The sequence below is a fragment of the Peromyscus maniculatus genome, chromosome X (genome assembly GCF_049852395.1).
Source record: "Peromyscus maniculatus bairdii isolate BWxNUB_F1_BW_parent chromosome X, HU_Pman_BW_mat_3.1, whole genome shotgun sequence".
In the NCBI taxonomy this organism is placed as follows: domain Eukaryota; kingdom Metazoa; phylum Chordata; class Mammalia; order Rodentia; family Cricetidae; genus Peromyscus; species Peromyscus maniculatus.
Window position 1 is genome coordinate 89,189,642 of NC_134875.1, and position 23,965 is coordinate 89,213,606.

At 39.1% G+C, this 23,965-nt stretch overlaps 1 protein-coding gene across 6 annotated transcripts in view; it reads right to left on the reverse strand.

Annotated features, from left to right (window-relative positions):
- Heph (hephaestin) overlaps positions 1-23,965 on the reverse strand; it is an 83,643-nt gene that overhangs the window by 58,328 nt on the left and 1,350 nt on the right. For 3 of the 6 annotated variants that reach the window (XM_042269130.2, XM_076562765.1, XM_015999680.3), the window contains exons 2-8: positions 20,925-21,124; positions 17,877-18,077; positions 15,468-15,712; positions 12,415-12,627; positions 11,665-11,847; positions 10,195-10,449; positions 7,950-8,118 (exon numbers count right to left, since the gene is read on the reverse strand). In XM_042269130.2, coding sequence (XP_042125064.1) covers positions 7,950-8,118; positions 10,195-10,449; positions 11,665-11,847; positions 12,415-12,627; positions 15,468-15,712; positions 17,877-18,043 — 1,232 coding nt within the window. In that variant the 5' untranslated portion in view covers positions 18,044-18,077; positions 20,925-21,124. Of the gene's footprint in view, positions 1-7,949; positions 8,119-10,194; positions 10,450-11,664; positions 11,848-12,414; positions 12,628-15,467; positions 15,713-17,876; positions 18,078-18,754; positions 18,872-20,924; positions 21,125-22,630; positions 22,714-23,965 lie in introns of those variants that run through there. The other 3 variants (XM_076562767.1, XM_076562766.1, XM_015999681.3) reach the window with 3 other exon arrangements.

A 23,965-nucleotide genomic window follows, 5' to 3' on the forward strand; every position in this document is an offset into this window, starting at 1 on the left:
TGAACCACCTAGATTAATTCATAACAATAAAGACACCTTTTCTGGTGACAGCACTATTAAGTGGTATACAGCTTCTGCTCAAACGTTTCCAAAGACAAAGATCTTATTTTCAGAGAATGTACTACAGTATATTTTAATAATTGGAGTTATTCTTTATAGAAAGGTGAACTATTATTGCTTCTAAGTTCTATATACTGAGACTAGTTCAGTCCTCTAGAGTTACACAGTCTTTATCTGTTCTTTTACATTCCTTCATCTTTTTTCTTTTCATTTTTTCCCCTTTGGAGTCCATTGATCATCACAAAAACCCAAGAAATACAATAAAAGAGAAAGTAAATGTCCAAAATCTAAGAACACAGAGCTACTGAGAGCATGTGACATTTATGTACACAGGGTACAGGATTGTGGTCTTCATGAGGCATAGCTACTGGCCTGTGAGGAATACAGCAGGGGTGGGGGTGGGGAGAGACGGTGGGCAGAGAGATTATGTTAACTGCTGCATTGCTGCATGATGACTGCATTGGACATGTTGGTTTCCTTCAAAGCCCTCCCCCTTTTTTTGAGAAGGCAGTCATGAGAACAAAGTAGAAGGCAGCATCAATGTCCAGGAATTTACAATGAAGATTTGGGTGTTACTGTTCCTATGGATGTTGTTAAATTTCCACACGCACATCCCACCATCAGCTAGCCAAAATTGGATATTCATGGTAAACTCGGACTCACTGATTAGCTTCGAAGAGTTCATTATGCCCTCATTTTCTGTTTGCTTCACTGGGTGGCTGATATGCAGCCCTGAGCTGTATGAGATGATATTCTGCTACACAGTTTCTGAGGCACCCCAGTGGAAGCTCTGAAGATTATTTTGGGCTTCCCAAAGTCCTGTACGAACAGTCTTCTGTGTCCAAGTTCACTTGCCTACTATGAAGAAGAAGTTTCCTAAGCTCTACTGGCACCTCCTCTCTGGACAGTCTCCAGAAGCTGGGCATTGGATGGGTTCTGGGAACTTCTATCCCTTTGGAGACTTCTGAGACCACCATTTTTACATGATGAGTAGATTTGATTTCAGAGCTTCAGCAGTACATGAACATCTTGACTGGAACAATGGTTCCTTTCTCTCCCACACAGGTAGACTCTTTCTGGTGCTTCCCCAAGGCAATAGACACCCACAAAAATTAATGTCCATTTACTGGTCTCTCTAGGGATCATGACCACTTGCTCCACAGTCATGTGTCTGTGGGTTTTTTTTGGGGGGGGCATTTTAAAAGTGATTATTCACTAGCTCATTATATCTTTTCTTCCTAGGAGATCCAAAGGTTTCTTATCTGCTTCTCCCTGAACAGCTAGCAAAGAACCCCTGGTGTCCTTATCTTGTCATGAATAAAGTCTCTGAAAATGTCATCCTATTATCACTGGAACTTGTGCCTCTGGACACCTAACTTTATAGTCAGAATGTCTTTAGATCCTGGATGCTAAAAACAGACAAACAAAAAACAACAACAAAAAAATCTCACTAACAATCTGCAAGTCCTAGGCAGACAGGTAGAAGGAACAGCAGAATCTAGCCTCCTCAGCATCAGACACCCCCAAGAACTTCTCTATGCCCTCATACATCCTGCCATCACAAGATCATTTTTATCCCACATATACCCCAAATTTCTCTAGGCAAATGAAGGGACTGTCTCTCTATAATATACATATTATTAGTAAACTGCCACATGTTCTTCAAGCTCACTGAGAAACTGGCTCTGGAGGTGGGGTTTGTCGCTCCTCTTTCAGACCCAGGCCTGTTTGTCCTAAAGTATCTTCCAAGACCACTTGTTCAGGGACAAGCTGGTTCCCCAGCCCTGTGAGAAAGTTAAATGAGAAGAACCAAACCTGACAAGAGTAAAAATACCATGCCCTTGAGAATAGAAGAAGGGTAAATTGTTAGAGTCAAAATGTTGTGTCCTTGAACATAACTAGAAGACAAATAATAAAAGTACCTTCCCAAAGCAAAAGCTATTGCTTAGCTATGATATAAAAATATAACATGATATGAAAACTAGGAATAACTAATTAAAAGTCTCACTAGGGAGAAGACATTTTACCTGGAACCCTCTTTACTGGTCAGAGGCTCCAGCTAACTGTTTTGGTTCCCAGGGTCTGCCCAGGCAGTTTTCTGTTAGATGATATACATGGCTGATCTTATGCTCCACCATCTCTCTTCTGCTTGTTTGTTTTATTCTTTTATTCCTAGTTGTTGTATGCTTAACAAAAGCCACTCATTCAAAACCAAATGCACAGCTACAACGGACCATTCTCCATATGGAACACTCTCCCTAGGCAGATGTTAAGCAATCTTGAAATCTGTTTGTTTGTTTGTTTGTTTGTTTTTTAAAAAACCCTGCTATCTAAAGAATGAAAAACTATCAAATTCTGTGTGCAAAATCTGCATTTCTCTAATACCAAAACCAGATAAAGGCACGAACACACAAAAAATAAAAATATATAGTATAGAGCAATCTCATTGATAAGCATAGATGCCATATTTCTTAATACTCACAAATGAAATTCAAGAATATATCAAATATGTCATTACCATGATCAACTTGACTTTATTCCAGAGATGCTTCAGCATATGCAAATTAACACATAAAAATCAGTAGTCTACCTATACACCAACAGTAAACATACTGAGAAAGAAATCAAGAAAGCTATCCCATTCAAATTTGCCTCCAAAATTACTTTGGAATAAATGTAACCAAGGAAGCAAACAACCTCTACAATGCAAACTTTTAAACACTCAAGAAAGAAATTAAACAGACTCCAGAAGATGGAAAGAAATAATATGCTCATGAACATGAAGAATTAATATTGTGAAAATGGTTATGCTACCAGAAGCAAGCTATAGATTCAATGCAATGCCCATCAAAATTTTGTCACCCTGCACAGAAACAGAAAAAAAAAAACTTAAAATTCATTTGGAAGCATAAAAGATCCCATATCATCAAAGCAATGCTGAACACTCAAAAAATACTACTATAGGCTTTCATTATAACTGATCCAAGTTACATTACAAACCTATAGTAATAACAATAATTAAAGAAAAAGCATGAATTTGAAAGAGCAAGGACATGTTTGTGGGAAGATTTAGAGGAAGGAAAGGGGAGGGGAAATAACGTAATTACACTATAAACTCAAAAAGTAAAAAGAAAAAACAACAGCAACAACAAAAAACAGAAACAGAATGGTACTGTAACAAATACTGACATGTAGATAAATGAAACAGAGTCAAAGATTCACATATAAGCCCACCCACTCAGTTACAGTGCTCTGAATTTTTACAAAGATGTCAAAAACACATGTTGGAGAAGAGACAGACTTTTCAACAAATAGTGTTAGTAAAATTGGATGTCCACATGTAGAAGACTGAAATTAGATTTCTATTTCTCACCCTGCACAAAAATCAACTCCAAATGGATCAAAGATCTTAACATAATACCTGAATTTCTGAACTGCTAGAGGGTAAAGAAAGGAAAATAATAAAACTGCATAGCCATAGATAATGGCTTTCTGAGGACTACAGTCATTTAGAATATAAGGCTGACACTGAGAAAGGGAAACATGCAATTACAAAGAAAAATTTTGTACAACAACAGAATCAGATAACCAAGTGAAAATAAACCCTGCATGATTGGAGAAAGTCTTTGTTAGATGATGTTTGACAGAGGATTAATATATATATAATAAACCCAAAACACCCACAAAATGTTAAAAAGTCAAGCAACCCAATCAAATAAGAGAGCAAATACAATGAATAGACAAGTTCTTTAAAAAAAAACTCTTTTGTATGTGCTGTGTTGCATGTGCATATGATAACATGCACATATGTATGTAAGTGCATAAGCCCATGTGTGTACATGAAAAGTGCAGAAGGGGACAGTGTCTTCCTCTCTTGCTCTCTCACCTTACTGCCTTGAGATAGGATCTCACTTGCCCATTCACTAGGCTGGATGGCTTTTGGGATCCACCCGTCTCTACTCCCCATTGTTGGCGTTTATAAGCATGAGTAGCTATGTCCGGGTTTTCATGAAGGTCCTAGAGATACAAACTCAAGTCCTCATGCTTGCAAAGCAAATGCTATTCCCAACTGAGCTATCTCCCCAGGCCCTGAACAGACAGTTCTCAAAAGATGAATACAAACAGCCAATAAACACATATAAAAATATGTTCTTCCTCACCAGTTATCTCAGAAATACAATTGAAAATTACACTGAGTTTCCATCTTACCTCTAATAGAATATTAATCATCAAGACAAGAAACAACAGTAAATGTTGACTCAGGTGTAGACACAAGGAAACTTTTATACACTGTAGGTTGGAATGTAAACCAGTCAAGCCACTATGGAAATCAGTATGGAAGGTGAGAGAGAGAGAGAGAGAGAGAGAGAGAGAGAGAGAGAGAGAGAGAGAGAGAGAGAGAGAGAGAGAGAGAGAACATTATCTCAAAATAGATCTATCATGTAACGCAGGTGTACCATGGCTAGGTATTTACACAAAGAACTACAAATCAATATATCACAGAGATACTTGCTCATCAGTGTTTACAGAAGCATTAGGCACAACAGCTAAGCTATGAAACCTACTTATGTGCCCAAGAACATAGAAATGGATAAGGATAATATAGTATGTGCACACAATGGAATTTTTATAGCTATAATACAGAATGAAATTACACTTAATTGCAGATAAATGGATACAACTGGAGATAATCATATTAATCAAATTAAGCTAGTTTCAGAAAGACAAATATTATGTTTTCTATCCTCTGTGGTTCCTAGATTTTATAGTCACTTAAAAACATGCATGTATATATGACAGAAAAGATGAATCAGAAATAAAGGGAATTTCTGTTCACAGAAATAAATGATACTGATAGGAGAGGGAAAGAGTGACAAGAGGGAGGTTAGGGAAGAACAAGGTGGGAAGGACATGCCTAACATATAGTATATATACCTGAAAGGAAAAATTAAACATCAAAATATCAAATAAAGTCTCTGCTATTACTGACAATAAGTTCTATAAATTTATACTGTGATCCCTTCTGATATTCATTTTCCAATAAACAAGCAAAAACATTAGGAATGAGCCAATCTGACTTCCTAATTAGCAACTATTAAACGCCTTGCTGCCTGAGCTGCCGCGGGAAAAAGGAGTATCAGTCTAACAGGCAGCCAGACCTTACTTGTAGCAGCACCAACTGTGGATGCCTTGAGATACAAAGATTACAACTGATTGATTGTCTTGGCTCCTAGAGGTACAGTTCTAGCCAAGACTGTCTGAAATAGTTTATGCCAGACTTTTTTGCAATCAGAAGTCTTGATAAACAATTTCTACCTTACTCAAACAGGGAATCCTTTCCATGGGGTAGGGAGGGGGTACACGGTATTGTGACTGATCTAAAACACAGTCTAATTGACTGAGACTGTTGTAAAATGAATGATTATGATTGACAAATCAAATGACTATGACTTGTTCCACACATACCCCTTCCCAAACTATAGAATCAGGCAGCCTAGGCTTACTCCAAAAGTTAGCTAGAAGACACTATACTGTGCTTCCTCTCCTATATTGCAATACTGGCTCCAGAAAACATTTCTCTCACGTGGTCTTTTTACCTATTTTTTTTTCTTTTTTGTAGTCTGAAGTGGTAATGTAAAGAGCTGTCAGTGGTAGTAGTGTAAACTAACAGGTTTGTATTCCTTGAGATAAACACTGATACCATAGACTAACCCATGCACTGCCTGGTTGTTTGGTAGTTGAACAAATTCCTGCCTTCGACAATAACTTGATATCAGATCGGTGATTGACAGCTGAAGAATCTACACAGGCATTGCTTGAATACAACACCATCCAGTGCCACTCATGGGCACTGTACAAACCCAGCATTGCCCAGCACCACATTCACTTCAAATGTTGCTTGTGATCCCCGATACTGGGTTCCTGCTGACTAGCCCAGCATGCACTTCTGAGCCCCAAGCTTCCAAATACAAACTGTTGCTGCTTTCATTGTAGCTTGATAGCTAAAGAAGAACTGGCTGCCTTGAAGGCAGTCTCAGAAGCTAGTGCCATATTTCTAGGTGGAATTCTAAACAGACCTGCTTGTAACAAGTGCCTAGTTTGGGAGCCCAGGGCCAGGCTTCCCAGTACAGAGCACTGGCAAATGCCATTTGATAGCTGAAGAAATGGTATATGTGGAGGCCTCACACCTGCACAGTGGAAGTGCACAAAGGCCTGAATCTACCCAGCAGTGCCAACATAATAGCTGCAGAATATCTGATAATTCCACATGGGATCCCAAACATCAGCGGGGATTCTGCTTTCAGTAAGAGGAGATACCCTATGCCTAAATGATCCCTACCATGCCCCATGTCCAGTTTCGGAACAACACTGACCCCCAAGCAGTAGCAGGTACTCCAGATGCACTATGGCCCCAGCATATAGAGATTGAGAGCCCAAATTTTTGCAGAGAACAATGACAGCTGGAGATGTAAATAAATGGTTTGAAAGGAGCCAGTTCAGAAAGAAGACAGGGAGTGAAATTGGAAAGACTGAGAGAGCAGGCTGAAAGAAGGCAGAAGAAAGAACCCATAGTCCCTGGTTACTAACAGAGTTCCAAAGAGCTTCTAAATCTTCAGAGTCAAGGGCTTAAGATTCCAGACTAAGAAACATAAAATGAGCTATTGCCAAAAGCCAGGAATCCATATACTCTTGGGCGACGAAGTGCCCCACTGTTAAATCCAGCATAAGGATTGCAATATAAGAGGTTGATGCTTCTGCTGCTTTTATCTGCCTGCTGCTATCACTTGCTGCTGTCAAACACTGCAAACAAAAAAAAACAAAAGATGCTAGATACCAGCATTTGAAAACTTCTTGCCTGCCTGTGATTTCTATGCAGGTAGAGTGACTGAATCCTACGCCAGCTGCTGTATTTCACCCTCCAGTCAATCTGTTCAATACCCCCTTATTTCTAATCCAAATTATCCTCAGGTAATTCCCATCTTTTATTCTCATTTATCAAGAATATCTTTGGATGGGCACATTAATGTACGCTTTCAGTCCTCAGATGCATGTAGTCCTAGTCCAGAACCTGAAGCAGGATGATCACTTGAGCCAGCCAGAGAAACATTGTTATTAAAAGAAAATAAAAAATCCTTCCCTCTAACATAAAAACCCACTAAGTAGGTAAGCCTAGATAGGGCTTTTAGATGGCACTCCAGAAGGCCAGTGCCAACTTTTAAGGTTTCTCTATATTCATTCCACTGCTTACTGAAAGAATGGTATCCAAGTTTCGTCCCCATGTCTTGCCCTAGTCATCTACCAAGTGCCGCCTCTGTGAGAGAACTCACATTGCCAATGACCCAATAGGTTGGAAACTTAAGGCCTAGCAACTGAGTAAAGAACTAACCTTCTGCTCTAACTGTTGTAAATGTGGCTCATATATAAAGGAAAGGAAACTGGAGAAGTTCCTACCAAAGGTTGGACGTGGACTCACCACAAGCAGCCCCTTCTTTTCCATCTATTTCTCAGGGTGCTTTTTGTTAAATACCCATGCTCAGTTGTTTTCTTCAGAATAGGACAAGAAAGAAAAAAGCAAGGAGGCAAATAATTGATAAAAATAAAGAAACATCATTTCAATTGATGAGGAACTGGTCCCACCTGGGCTTTCCCTTCTAAACATGCCACGTATTCAGGAGTAATGATCTCAAATTCTATTTGGAACATTGAGTATATGATGTAACCTTGCAAAAGGCTTGCTACATACTGCGAACAAGAGAACCACCAGAAATTGGATAATAATAGCAATTCCATCTAGGCAAGATTCTGACCCTCCAAGTAAAGAGAGATTTCAAGGAGGAGTATCACAGGTGTTTGGGGAGGAGTAGGTACAGGAACCCTCTGTTTCTTACCTTCCTGCCTCTCTCAAACTCTTCCCGGTTCTCCCATCACGCTGTGTTGGGCCATAGTCCCACTGAATCTCATGGGCCTCAATGAAGTATTGACGAACTTTGCCTGTGAGTTGGTCCACAGGTGCGTCCATGGAGCAAGAGTCGACCTTGTAGAGGGCCTGCATGCCACCTGGAAAAAATACAAATCTTTCCCTTTCTACTGTTAAGACTCCTACTCAGAGGATATACTCTTCCATATTTTGTCTCCTCCCATCCTCTTCTAATTTCTTTACCTCTATCTCCAAATAAGCCACTTTTCCTGACTCAACAGTCTGGCTAGTAGAAAGATTGAGTCCAGGCAATCACTGACGCATTTACCACATCTTCATCCTTGCCTCTGCAAAAGATCTATGTTGCAGCAACATCATAAAGACTCAAGTCAGGAGACCCAAGTTTCATCCAACTATGAATCACTAACTATAAGACCTTAGGAAGGCCTCAGTCTGAACACACATCTTCTGTAAATGAAGAGCTTAAGGAAGTATGCCTCAGGGTGTTTGGAGGAATGTGGACATTGGGGCTTTGGATTAGAAAAGCAGTTGAACTCTTTAAGTGGGCCTAAATGGACTATTCTAATAGGAACAAGGAGGACAGTGGTACTGAGGGTGATTTGAACTGTGGGGGCCTGGCTCAAGAGGTATTTGAGGAGAAGAATATTAGTATGAGGCTGAGAGACTGTTCTTGTGATTTTTTGGCAAAACAGAAACCTAGGGAAGATGTAATTGAACAAGGGGTCCATGTTCCAGTCCCAGAAAGCAGAAGAACATGGCAGTTTTGACCACATGGTTCTGGCTTTAGAGTCAAGGACAGAAGAAAGGGGTTATGGACTCTCCTTCCATGACTAAGGAAAGCCACTGAGGCCAGGCATGTGTCAGGGGTGTCCCTGCATGGGGGCCTAGAGAGGCCTTTGCATGAAGATGTGAAGGTGAAGCCTGGATTGCCTTGGAGACCTCAAGATCTTGGAGATGCCAGAGCCATGGGATACCTGCCAAGGACAGCTGCCAACAGGGAGTGGAACCAGCCCAAGAGAAAGAAGTGTGTTGCAGTCAACAAAGCTGAAAGGAGTTGGAGATCTGAAGAGCACTTCTACATCAGACATGAAGATGCAGAGTTTGAATTAGAAAAGCCATTGAACTCTTTAAGTGGGGCTTAATGGGCTGTCCTAATAGGAACACGGAGGACAGTGGTACTGAGGGTGATTTGAACTGTGGGGGCCTGGCTCAAGAGGTACTGGAGGAGAAGAATATTACTATGTGGTTGAGAGAACATTCTTGTGATGTTTTGGCAAAACAGAATCCTGGTGAAGATGTAATTGAACAAGGGGTCCTTGTTCTAGTCCCAGAAAGCAGCAGGTTGCCAAGCTGCTTTTGGGCTTGCTTTGGTCCAGTATTTCCTCACTATGCTGCTCCCTTCCCTCCCTTTTGGAATGGCAATGTATATCCTGTGCCATTATATGTTGGAAGTATGTGATCTGCTTTTTATTTTGATTTTATAGGGGATTATAGTTTAAGAGATTGTCATGAGGCTCAGAAGAGACTTTGAACTTTGGACTTTCCCAGGGTGAAAACTGTTAATAGACTACGAGGATTTTTGAAGTTATACTAAATGCATTTTGCATTATGATATAGCTATAAGACTATGGGGGGCCAGGGAGTGGAATGTGGTAGTTTCAATACAAATGGACCCCATAGGTCCATAAGAAGTGGCACTATTAGGAGGTGTGGCCTTGTTGGAATAGGTGTGGCTTTGTTGGAGGAAGTGTGTCACTAGGGAGTGGGTTTTGGGGGGGGGGTCTCAAATACTCAATCCAGGTCTAGTGTGACGGTCGCTTCCTGCAGATACAGATGTAGAACTCTCAGCTACCTCTCCAGCACCATGTCTGCCTGCATGCCACCATGTTTCTCACCATGACGATTATGGACTAAACCTCTAAACAGTAAGTTAAATATTTTCCTTTATAAGATTTGCTGTGGTCATGATGTTTCTTCACAGCAATAAAAACCCTAACTGAGACAGGAAGATTAAGCCAAAATATTACTTCTAAATTTACCCAGCACATTAAAGGCAGAGTCAAGGAATCTGACTTCATTCTAGTTACTTACATTAAGAAGCCTTGAGATGGCTCCAAGCTAGAAGCCTCACTTCCTACTGACCATTAACTACACTTCCCTCACATATTCCAAGAGTGAAAAATATTAGACCTTACTTTTTAAGTGGCTGTTCACTTCACAGCTAATTAACCAGGTTCCAGATTTCTGAGGCACCATCTCAGCAGTAACAAAGGTGGCTGGAAAAATGTGAGCAACATCAGTGCGGTGTCCACGGGTAGTCAACATCTGTCCATGGAAGAAAACTGTGTGGACGTCTATTTCATTGCCCATGCCAAACAAGTGCCAGGCTACATGCTTCTGTGCACACATGCTCAGCTCAGGTAAGTTCCCAAAGACAAACCCATTGATTGCTGCAGAAGAAAATTTCAGAAATTAGGAGAAGACAGACAAATGGGAAAAGCCTTTTACCATCTGATAAAACAAGCAGAAAGCATTCAAATGAACATATGTCTTATTTCATTTAAATTTTACAAATAATTAAAATAAATAGGCAAATACCATTAGTTTCAATCAAAAAATTGAGAAAACCAAGACATACAGAAGTGAAGTTACTCCTATGTAAAAACTACTGATCTGTTAAGTAATAAAATCACTATTCCAAATCCAGTGATCTGAGGAAGTTCTGTGAGTTTTTTTCCAAGTCATTCTTTCCTTTCTGGCCAGTTTCCTTCTGAAATTTCCACAGTATGACTGTTACATTGCCTGAATATCATGGCCACTGTAATCTATTCTTATAAAATTCAAGAAAAATTTAAACTACCTAATCCATCCTTTACATCTTTCCACTAAGATTTCAGCTCCTTTATAGCTTTGAGTATATCCCTATAACCCAAAGTAGCAAATGCCTGACTCCACTAACAAAAACAAGGTCAGGATAATTCTATTCCTAAAATAATTTCTCTGTTCATGACTTGGGACTCTGTACTTTTATTTATCTCTAATTTAATCAATATAACCATTTCCTGTATAGACATTAACCAATTAGCCATTGAACTCCAGACGTGCTGACCCCTACGATTTCCCTAAATATGAGACACTCGACTGCATAATTTTTAGGGAACCACATTCATGTTCTCCCATAATTAAAAAATAGATATAAGCAAAAAGTAGAATATGAGGAAGGTATCTTGAAAGTAGTCATTTTTCTCGACAAAATAGATAATTATGCCATCTTGCATCCTTTTAAAACCAAGGCAATATTAATTATTTACTTCAGTGGGCAACTCATTCAGGTGACTAAGTATATCATATATGATTCAGAATCAATAATCCTGTCTATTCTACACTATGAGAAAGATAGTCTTAATGGCAAGGGTACAGCCTGCATAATGGGAGAGATCAAAGGTGAGATTTGAGTTGTACCATTTTTTGATCCATAATGTTATCATACTCAATATTTTCAAAGACAAAAAGAATCCACATACCCATGGTCTTTCCACCTATTCTTGGTCTTTGTGAGTATTAAAAGGACAACAGATATGAATGAACCAATAAATACTAGGCCTAGTGGAAAGTCTACATAAGCGTCTCCATTGTCACAATGCAGCCACTCCCTGCTAGCTCACCATGCATCCTGTTGCTGTCTTCAAAGTCTTCATCTTCTTTGTCCACTGAGGCGGGGTCTGAGCAGTACGTAGCAATGTTGTCATCCAGGTGCCAGCTAAGGTTCTCATCTATCACACTGAAGAGGAGGAAGAAATTATGGTCCACATCCTTCCTCTGAGGTGGGGAGTTATCATCCAGGGTCCCTGGGCAAGCATAAAAGATTATCCTTGATAATAGGCTACAAGGGGTTCTCATAAAAAAAATAGGAAAAGAAGGGAGAGGACTTTATAGGGATGTCAACAACAGACAATGTTTCTGGTACTACTTTTCATTTTCAAGCTTGCCAGATGAATCTGTGACATAAAGGAGGAAAACACAGGTCCTAGAATAATCCTCCCATCATCCTTAATGCTTAGTGCTTAGACCTTAGCCAATTCCTACAATCCTTTGGTCTTCAGACCTGACTACTCCTTGAGAATAACCCAATCCAAATCAATCTGACTATCAATTACCTTTTTCAAATGTGAGTTGTCTGCCATCATCACTAATTTGAATTTTAAAAGTGAAATGAGAAATAACAGAAAAGTAGTGGGGTTATTTGGTGAGTATTTTTAAAAGGTAATGAAATAGACACAACAATGGAAAGAGTTTCGCAGGCTAATCAATGGGTACCACTCAGTTTCTACTCAATACGATCTCGATTTAACTATCTCACTGCTTCCCATAGCTGTTCCAAATTACATCTTATGGCTAGTTGTCTGGGTAAGTACCTCTTTTACAGGTGATAAGGGGTCCAATGAGACCAGTTGCAATATCTCGTGGAGCATCTACGTGAGAATGGTAAATCCAAGTGAGGCATGCTGGGTCTGCACCAGTGGGTGCATGGCCTTCTGGAATAGTCCAGTTGTAGACATGGCTGCCTCCGGGGGGAACAGAATCATCAGCTTTCAGGTACCCAGAAGAACCATCTGGGTACAGTGAGCCTACAAAATAAAAATGTGCATGTCTGATACCAGGGTGAGTAAGATTATATCAGATATAGAATCAAAAAGAAGGCATTAGTCAGTGAGATCACTCAGCAGGTAATTACTGAGCAAGCCTGGCGACCTGAGCGCAATCCCAAGAATCCATGTAAAGCCAGAAGGAGTAAACAAACTCCACAAAGTTGTTCTCAGCATGTGTACTGTGACATCCACACACTCCCCCCAATACACACATCATATATAAATACACAATGATAATAAATTAAGTTGGAAAATATTTTTTAAAAAATGTGGAATACTCAAGTCCAAGATTCAGTACTAGAGTGTTCCTCACCTCAGTCCTCACATCAACAGGCAGGAGAGAGAAGCTAATATAAGTCACGCACTACTTCTGGATCTTAAAATCTTTCTATACCCTCTTCCCTACTCATTCCTGAGCCCTGGGAGAAAGGACACAATATTGATATCCCAATTAGGGCTGAGAACTCTTCAGTTCCTAATTCTCTGCATACTGATCAATTGTGGGTCTCTGTATTAACAGCTATCTACTACAAAAAAAAGCTTCTTTAATGGTTTGAGAGATGTTTTCTGGGTGTTTATGTGGGCAGTTGCACACATAAACTCATAGTGGCAGGAATTGCATGCACAGGACCTGCAAAAAGATCAAGCAAAATCCCAGCACAGGTAGGGGAGTGAATCATGAAGTTTCCCTTTTGTTTGAAGAGATAATGGCAGATGATGGCTGCCAGGAGAGGAGAGTCCATTTTCTTTGGGATATGTGGCCCCAGAGCAGCTACTCATGCTCCAGTTAATGGTCCTCCACCCATGCACAAACTGGCAGGGCTAAGTGGGATACTGAGTCCACTTTAAGAAAAAGAGTGCATGAAGATGGGAGGAGGGAATAGTGGTACAAGGATAGGGAAGTCATTGTAGTAGAGGAGTTAGGGGAGGGGATGTGAACTTGATAATGTACTTTTTTAAGCATTAAAATTAAGTGAAAAAATAATTAAGAGTTCTGGAATAAACAGAAATCACTTGGGAAGAGCTATATTCAGAATACGTCATGTTTAGTTTAAATGGTATGAAAGCAAGGAAAAAAGCAGAACTTCCTTCCAAGCTCCCATTGCAGTACAGTTCTATTAACACTCAGGAGATGGAGGATCTCCAGTTAAAATACTAGCCTGGATTATAGAAGGAGACCTAGCCTGAGGGTAAGGGAAGTCTTTGGTTTCAAGCACTTACTTTGAAATGCAAAGAGTAAATAACCCCATTTTAGCTTAAAGTCAATTTAATGACCAGTGGGCTTACTTTCTCATTGTAGAGAAAATACAGAAAATAGTGAATAAAATTAACTGAGTAATTTTATTTCTTTACATTAAAAAAATATCTCTTCAAACAATTTTGGTTTGGTGAAAGGGGTTGTTTGATTGTTTGACACAGGGTTTCACCAGTCATCCCAAGGTAGCTTGGAATTCACTTTCCTCCTGCTGAAATCATAGGTGGATATAACCATAGTACTATTTACTACCTTATGATTTACAAAGTGTTATTGTTACCCTACCCTACCAGGCCATAGAACACCAAAACTTATTCCTCCTATTTATGACATTGAACTTTGAGTAATCTGTCCCCACTCTTATCCTTTCTTTGCCCCAGCCTCTGGTGACTGGTATTTTATTCTCAACTTCTATGATAACAGCTACTTTAGATTCCAAATATAATGAAATCATACAGTATTTATCTTTCTGTAGCTGTTTCAGTTCACTCAACATAGTGTTCTTCCAGGTTACTCCATGTATTTCTTCTCTAAGGGTGAATAACATTCATATATGTGTGTGTATGCATGCATGGGTAATTTTCATATTCATATACTCATATACAATATTCATATATAAATTTTTTTCAGATGTGGGGATGGGACCCAAGACCTTGCAAATCTAGCCTCCATATCCTCAGTCCTATATACCATTTTCTTTGTCCATTCATCTGTAGATGGACATTTAGGATGATTATATAATCTGGCTATTGTAAATAGCTCTACAATAATCATGGGAGTATATGTCTCTTCAACAAGCTGATATCATTTCCTTTGGATATATACTTAGTAATGTGATTTCTGGGCAGTAACATAGTTCTAATTTTAGGAACATTGGTACCTGATGGCTACATTTATTTACCTTCATTTAAAGAGCATAAAAGAATTCCTTTTCTCTGTGTTCTCATTCCCAATTAGAGCTACTGACTTCCCACTTTAACTTCCTCACTAACTCAATATCTGTTTTAGGCCATTGTGCCTCAAATGTTAGAAGATGCTATAAAATCAAATGAATATACTCTTTAAAAAAAGAGAGATGTTCTGGAAGACTCTGGAATCAGAACAGCACTCCATGACTTTCACAGAACTTCTCTCTCAAAAGCATAGTCAAATGCTCAGTAGAAATGGAATTCAAATAGTTCCTTGTAATAAAAAAGGGACTGTGTCTTCATATTCCTCATATAGAATCTGAAGCCCAGGGAAGTGCAATGTCTTGCCCAAGTTACACAGTGTATGTATGTATTGGTACACAGCCATGTTTACTCTAAGTAAAGTTTTGCTGTGGCAAATCAGTCAATAAGAAAAATACCTATCTTGGACTGGGCATGATAACATCCAAGCACTCAGGAGGCTTAGGAACAAGAATCATGAGTTCTAAACCATCCTCAGCCACATACCAGCATTCTGTTCAAAAGACCAAGAAAACAGAGAGAGGAGTAACTCTTGATCCAAACTTTCTCAGATGGCAATAAAGGAAAAGTGATCCTTTGGAGAAATGGAAGAAAGGAAAGGTAGGCTGCTTTACCTTCTGAGTCCTTCTCATAGAAAACTCCATGAGGGTGAATAGTATAAGGCCGACTTGCAAAATTCTTCAGGTGGATAAGGATGACATCCCCCACCTCAGCCTGGATCAGTGGTCCTAGGAACCCCAGCCAGGCAGGCTTGGCCACTTCGTCAGTGTATGTTCCATCACTGTATTCCTTATAGACAGTCTTCTTGTAACTACTCCCTATCCTGTTTTTGCCAGACTTTAGGAAGCTGGAAGCCACTCTGAGAAAATGCAAGACAGAATTACAACTTTTCTACCATCTTCAAACAACTGGAACTGGAAGTTTCTTTCCTAGAGAATGCTGACAAAAGAAAAGAGGAATTGTATTGCACTTGTGAACATACGATGTGAAGTAGAAAGTTGAGTCATATCAAATTGCTGAAATTTGACCAACTTTTAGCATACAAAGAGTCACTTTTACATGGTGCAAACAAATGTACAGTATCAAGGAGATAACCAGCTGTATAATGACTCTTTTTAAATGGTAACTCCGCATTCATGTAACCCTTAACATTGTGCTGCTATAGAGAGAGAGAGAGCAGAAGATCACAGTGGTTCTGACCACAGGCTTTGGAGCCAGACCATTTGGATTAACTAGCAGCTGCTGATTTTGAAATCTTTGGAGCATTCAGCAAGCTGCTTTAACTTCTATGTAGATGATTTCACCATCTTCCAAGTGAAGATTTTTGCAGGATCGGACTTTCAAAGTTGTTATGGTGACAAAAAAAATGTATTATATGTCTGGGGTCTTAAAACACATGATTAGCATGCATAAGGCCTTGGATTTGATTCTTGCAAATATAAAAAAAAACAAAAAAGTAAATGAAAACTTTAGGAATTTTTAGGACCTGGAAAATTGCAAAAACTCAATGCTATTACTTCAAATTATTAAGGTGAGTGTTAACTGCTACTCTTTCAAGAGCAATTTCAATACAAGAATTCTGACTCCAAAGTTGGATGAATGGTTTGTGTCAAAAGACAGCTTATGCTGGCCATGCATCTCAGTTGTAGAACACTTGCCTACAGTATATGAGGTCCTAGGATGGATGCCAGCACTACAAAAACAGAAAGAGAAAAACAGAGTTGTTAGTACTGCAAGATGGAAAACTTTGAGCTTTGAAGAGATAAAATGAACCACCATTGCAAAAGATGCTTCAATAAAATCATCCATTTTCTTTAACTCTTGGTGAAATACCAACCAGTATCTAACATCAAGAAAAGTTAAACCTTCCCATTGTTTGGGAGGTTGCAGCATGAACATTGTCATGCGTTCAAACATAGCAAAAGTTGCATAGTGAGTTCCGGAATAGCCTGTGGCAGAGTACGAGTAAGATCTTGTCTTAGTAAACAAAAAAGAGAAAGAGAAAGAAGAAAGGGAAAGGAGAGGGACACAGGATCAGAGGATGCAGATGAGTGAAAAATGAAGAAATGAGAAAAAAAGAAAGAACCGGGCGGTGGTGGCACACACCTTTAATCCCAGCACTCGGGAGGGAGAGGCAGACGGATCTCTGTGAGTTCGAGGCCAGCCTGGGCTACCAAGTGAGTTCCAGGAAAGGCGCAAAGCTACACAGAGAAACCCTGTCTCGAAAAACCAAAAAAAAAAAAAAAAAAAAAAGAAAAGTTTAATCATGTGAGGGGTACAGTGGTAAAAACAAAATCAAGTACACACACCTATTTGACAGAGATTCAAATCCCAACTCCTCCATTTATTGGTAATAAGATTTGGATGAGTCACTTGACTTTCATGAGCCTGTTTTATCATCTATAAAGTCAAGACTTACATGTTTCTCCGTGGTAGAGTTCATGTTTGTAATGTACAAGATCCTAGGTTCTATCCTCATACCACAGTATTGATAATATTCATACTTTCTAGGGATCTTTTGGGAAATGAATGGCGTATTTGTAGATGTCTAGTATAGCATCTCCCTTAGAGCTCTTGTCTTGGAGTATCTGTTACTGTCACGTCCTTGCTTATAAGACTTTTTCACGAATCCAGAATTCAGGTATTTCCACCAAACTACTAGAGCATAGTTCTACTACACATGTCTTACAAATGCTGCATCCATTACATTTAACAAAAATAAACCAAATAGCTGTTGCTAGATGGGCATTATGAATCCCATCTCAGATGCGAAGGAATATGGACTTATTTTTAGGAATCTAAAATTGCTGAAGTGCTTCTTTGCAGAAAAGCAAACTTGGGATGGGATGTTGGGTCCTAAAACAACTCACTTTCCAGGAAACTTGTTGTTGCATGTGTGGCCCAAAGAGATTGGAAGCTGGCTGCTACGGTACTCTGAGAAAGTACCCTCAAAAGACTACTGCTTGACCTCGAGAATATCCTCTTTTATCTCTACCTCTAATTATACATGAGATTAAACCTACATGTCATTGTTCAGAGACTGGTTTGTGATGACATTTCTTCCTTTGGGAGCATAGTTCCACTGCACATCCTGGATGCCCAGGTAGTAGTTTCGAATGGCTCCATCAGTTGGCAGAAGCCACAAGGACTGCATGAACAGTAAAGCCCAGAGGAAATGGCCTGTCTTCATGGCCCACACTACTTTGAGAACCCAGGAATGGAATCTGTTGGCATGAAAAAAATATATAAAAGAAAACAAAGAAATTTTGCATGTAGCTGGAAAACTGTAGAAACAAGAAACAGATGAAATGCCTGAAAAAACAAAACCCAATTAACCCAGGGTTTTGTTTTTTTTTAAACCTCACTAGATTCCTTTCAGTCCAACAAATATTCAGTGGCCTCTATACATAGGTTGTTAGAGAACAAAGTTAAAAATTCACCTGTACCACTAATTATGTATTGCTTCCTTCAGAAGAGAAACCTGAATTCTGTTCTTTCAGCAGTGTGGAAGAAAGAATGTACTCTGACCCTCAAATCAGGAACCAGTCACCAGAATCATGATTAGGCTATACTGGCTGACTTGGTACCTTAATCAAGTCAGTAATTCTTCCTTTGCCTCTTTTCCCTTAAGCAAAAATGACTCATAGCTGCTACTTCCCATAATCAATAAATTATATTTAGAAACACATGAAAAGTCATCAAAAGACATTTACTGGAATAGTCATAGACCCAAAATGAGAACTGCCAAAATGCCAATCAATATTAAGATGGTTGAATAAATTGCATTTTACTTACACATTGGAATTCAGAATGGCAGTAATAATGAACAAGCTACGACTATGCACAAAACTACGGCAAATGCAACTCTAAGGAAAGAAACAAAACACAAAAGCATACATACTGTATGATTTTCCCAGGTAAAGGGCAAATTACGGAAACTGAATCTGTGCGACTGGAAGTAAGGAGAGTTGTTTACATTTGCACACTGTACGTTAGTCCCTGAGTGCCATCACAACCACTATAAAAAATAAAGATAGCGGGGCAGTGGTGGCACACGCCTTTAATCCCAGCACTTGGGAGGCAGAGCCAGGTGGATCTCTGTGAGTTCGAGGCCAGCCTGGGCTACCAAGTGAGTTCCAGGAGAGGCACAAAGCTACACAGAGAAACCCTGTCTCGAAAAACCAAAAAAATAAAAAAATAAAAATAAATAAAGATAACGTTCACCCTTGAAGCTAAGATTGGTGACTGGGAAGGGAAGAGTCATGTTCTATTTCTTTATCTGTATTCGATTTATATGGATGTAGTTGGCTTCTGAAAATATTCTGAGCAATAGAGGATTTATAGACATTTTGCGTATATTTCATTTTGGCTTTAAAAAGGTAAAAAGACAGAACAAAAATAAATGAAAGTATGTGAAGGAAGTAGTTTGAACATCTTAGCTTCTCAGCTGGTTCCCAATGATGTACATAAATTCATTACACAGGTTCCAGCCTGATTCACTGCCATACTTAGCCTTCTAGCCTCTTATTTCAGTGTTTTAAGCAAGGTTAGAATTCTTGAACCTGGGAGGGAGGCACTAAGTCATACCATACATAGATCAAAACCAGAAACATAAACACACATTAACATTTGCACACATGATTTTACTTAAAAGCACAGATGCACATATTTACATCCACATACAGCCATATTGTCAACATTTCCAGGAAATATGACTCTAGCACTTATGATGCTGGCACAGACATACTTGTACACTCACTCATATACACACTGAAAACATGCATATACTCATAGCCACAGCTATATCTAGAAAAACTGCATTCATTCTAAAATATGCAATTGCATGTGGCTATGTTTACTTTAGAAACGGAGAGATAATCATACAAGGAGATAATCATAATAATGATAATAACTATGTTTCACTAAGATATAACTAAACACAAAACACCATGTTCAGTGCCTTAAACAGTTTCATTAAATATTCAACTCAAAGCATAAGTAATAGTGACTATTACCCCAAACTAGAAACTCACTCTCTATGGGGAGTGGTGATGCATGACTAATTTTAGCACTCAGGAGTTTGAGGCAGGAGGATCACATGTTCAAGTCCAGCCTGGGCTACATACAGAGAAAGAACACTGTAAAATTAATTAATGAATCACATAAATAATTCAAGCCCTAGTAGCACAAAAAACTATAAGACATGGACAGATTCGCATATAGATAGGAAGGACTCAGATATTCACCCTAGGTAGGCCCAGATAGGTACTCTGATTAAAATCAAACTTAAAGACTTTTTTAAAATGAGCTCTCAGGCTTTTCAACATACAGCAACTGTGTAAGTATTAATCACCATCTCCATATTATGTCTAGCAGAAAGCCCTAGATGTAAAAACAGGCCTGTTTGGTGGGGAGGGCTTCTTGAGAAACCTGGATGTCCCACTGATTGATTATATATCCTGATTATTATTTAACAGCTATGATCCTGCTTATTCATATGTAAAGTGGATTTATTACCAGCCTTGGAAGAATAAAATCAGAAAATTTACCTAAAAGAACCCTAGTAATATCAGTGATTACAACACAGAAGACAGTTCCTTCTACAAGCTTTTCCTTCACTCTCCTAGCTAGCTTGCTAATGTATCCTTGCTGTTTCCTAAGAAATTGCCTTCGTTTACCACACTGGACTATAAAAACCGTGAGAGTGGATGTCGAACAACACAGGTGCCTGTGCATCTATGGTCAGACGTGGTACAGACGACCTAGTACCAGGCAGGCCATAGCAGCTACTGCTAAAGTGAAGGGAGATTAGGCATGTGTGTTCCCACCTGTTCGCTCCAGTCTAGCTCCTAGCACTAGTTTGAATAGTGACTTCAGTCTCTTTACCTTAATGAGCCCCAGTTTCTCATCTATAAAACAGTGAAACACAGAGCTGAACCATACAGTACTTACATTGTAGAAGTTGAGGAAACTTTAAATCTAATAGAACACACATGTGCATAACTATGAAAAAACTGTGGGATTGAAAAAGTTCTCAGGCTCATTTCTCTCACAATGATGCCAATACTCACATTTACTGATGAAACACAGGTACTGTCACATGTACCTACATACAATACTATGCATGGAAACACAGTTAGCCATTCCTTAGGACCCTCAACCTGGAAGGAGTAGCCTTTGTTGAATGGATGTCTGAATGTAATCTGGACCTCGTTCAAACTTCCTTCTCAAGGAGTTACCATCAAGGCAGCTGTGCCTTCAGCTTATTTACCTAGAAAGAAAACAGTTCCCGGTAAGAGTTCCATGACTGCAGTCTCACCTGATAATCTTGGAAATTTCTGGAGAGACTTAGTACAGACCATTGGCATAGAACGAATACGCATTCAAAGTTTGAAACTGGCAACTAAAATCCCAAAGTATAGATAATATAGAACCTAGCAATATTTACTTTACAATATGCTTTTTCATTTTTGCAAACTTATTTCTCATAGTTCTGTAAGATATGGATTGCTTTCCTTGTTAGCAGCACAGAGGCTTTGGACTCGCACCTCTTGAATAAAGTCTGGATCCACTAGAGTCTACATCTTTAACACTATTCGCTGCCTCATAGAGCTGTGAAGATTACATAAACAACAATCTATATCTATATAAAGCACAAATGAGTGCTTATGTACACAAGCTAGTTATGAGAAAGTAATAGTGGATATTATTATTAAAACTGAAGAAATAAGCCGGGCGGTGGTGGCGCACGCCTTTAATCCCAGCACTCGGGAGGCAGAGGCAGGAGGATCTTTGTGAGTTCGAGGCCAGCCTGGGCTACCAAGTGAGTTCCAGGAAAGGCGCAAAGCTACACAGAGAAACCCTGTCTCGAAAAACCAAAAAAAAAAAAAAAAAAAAAAAACTGAAGAAATAGATTTGAACATAAAAACACCCACTATCACAAAGCTTTACCTGTTTTGGTTTTGTTTGTCTCTGTTTTTTCTGTCTGGTTCTGGGAATCAAATCCAAGTCACTGCACAAGCAAGGAAAGTACTCCTAGCCCAAAGCTTACAATTTTATGGATAATTGCAAACATGTATGCATTGTACACATCAGTAACACATTCAATGTATAGAAGCACTCTTACAGTGGCATAAAATGTACACGTTCCAAGCTGACATTCTCTTCTTGGAAGAAACTTGATTTAATGGGAACTAGACCTTGGGCCAGTTATGGTGACACACACCTATAATTCTAGTACTTATGGAGGTGAAGGGTGAGGCAGGAAGATCAAGAGCTCAAAAGCCAATCTGGGCTATATGGTAAGTTCCAGGTTAACCTGCTGTCTCTGTCTCTCTGTCTCTGTGTGTATGTGCATCTCTCAATATATATGGAACCAGAACTTAGCATCAGATAAACTTAGTTGTGAGTACAAACAGTTTTGTGTTGAAATATGATAATGTATTTAGAATCTGGAACTTATCAAGCATCTTGTAAGTACTAGTTTTTCTTCCTTTAAATTACTGACTTCCTATCCTTCTGCCTTGAGACTGAATTTGTCATTGCTGTTGTCATTTATGTTGTTTACTTTGGTTTTTATCATACACTTTAAGAGCAGAGGAAAGGAAGAACCCATAAACTTCCTTTAGAACCACTTGGACATTTCATGATAAATGTGGCAAGTATCCAAGCAGCAATAAAAAGAGAGAGAGCGAGAATCCACTTCCATATTCACTGTTTATTCATTATATGACACACAGTCTAAGCTCCTTGTTCCTTAAATCGTGCAAAGCTTTACCTTGGGCCCCTCAATGGTTTCTTATGAAGACTGAATGAGATGAAAGACATGAAATCCCCAAATAAACTTTTCCTTAGGGCTATGGCATGTTTCTTGCTCCTGGGCCTGCAGAGAAAAGCCAAACCAGTGTGGAAAAAGAAAAACAAGAAATGGGAGAAGTAAGGTGAGCATGAGTGTTGGGTAAAAGCACAGAGGAAGTCTCTTTAAGAAGTAAAAAAGTAAGAGCCATTCAGAGTAAAGAAGAGCTAAGGGTGCTTTCTGGGCTACTTGGAATTTAATTAATGTACAGCAAAATCTTGTTTCAACCTGCATAGACAGTCAAGCCTCTCCTTCCTTTCAGTTACTATGGTCCCTAGGCCTAGACCTTATCAACCACAGCAATTTGCATCAAGGTTTTCCCTAGAATTTGCAAGCTGCTCCTTTAATGTGATAATGCCTTTTTCTCTTCCTTTAGTCTTAGTTAACTAGACTAGGTTTAAAAAAGCTCACCCTAGATTTAAAAAAATCACTAAACTGAATAGGAATTTGGAGCCTCCAGCCTCTCAGCAGCCTTCCTAAGATTGGCCTGTCAAGATTCGCCTTTTAGCTCCTTGCTTTCTTAATGTTTTGTCACTCTGTTGATAGAAAAAATAGTGACGTTAATGATCCTCATTCCAATTCCATCATCTCCTGCCTGTATGAGTTATCATTCAGTCAATTATTTTCACTTCTGTGAGCCTCTGCTTTCTCATCCTCAAAATGGGGATTCTGATTATTTCAGCTGTTTCACAGGACTGTTTTGAGACTCATACAAATGATGAATATCTGAGGCAATATACAAGTAGTTTGTTTGTATACTATATACAAATAGTATAGCAGATACTCAGTAATGAGAAGCTGAATAAACTATATACTTATATGTCTACAAAACCTTTAGAAACCACTTTTATATGTGTGTGGTTGTGAGATACTTAGAAAACTGAGACCACAGGGGTGAAATCATGCAACCAGTTACCAGTAAGGCCAGAATTCGAATCCATGCTTAATAAATTTTGGTCATTAAACACTAAGCACTCTTTAAATGATTCTTAAAATAATTCACATTTTAGTGTGACTCAAGTTCCATTTACTGACTCTATCTGTGCCTATCCTGTCTGAAAAAAATATGAAAGCTAGTATAGTTGTTTTTAAGGGTGGTGACCTCCTAGTCAGGGAATTTACAGTTCCATGATCTCAATAAAACTTCCCAACCTGAAAGACAGAAAATGAGCAGGCTGTTTAGACAGCAAGATGAATTATTCTCAGTGACTTCAAGACTGTCCCAGAATCAGTGGAAGCAGTGAGATTCTGGAACAA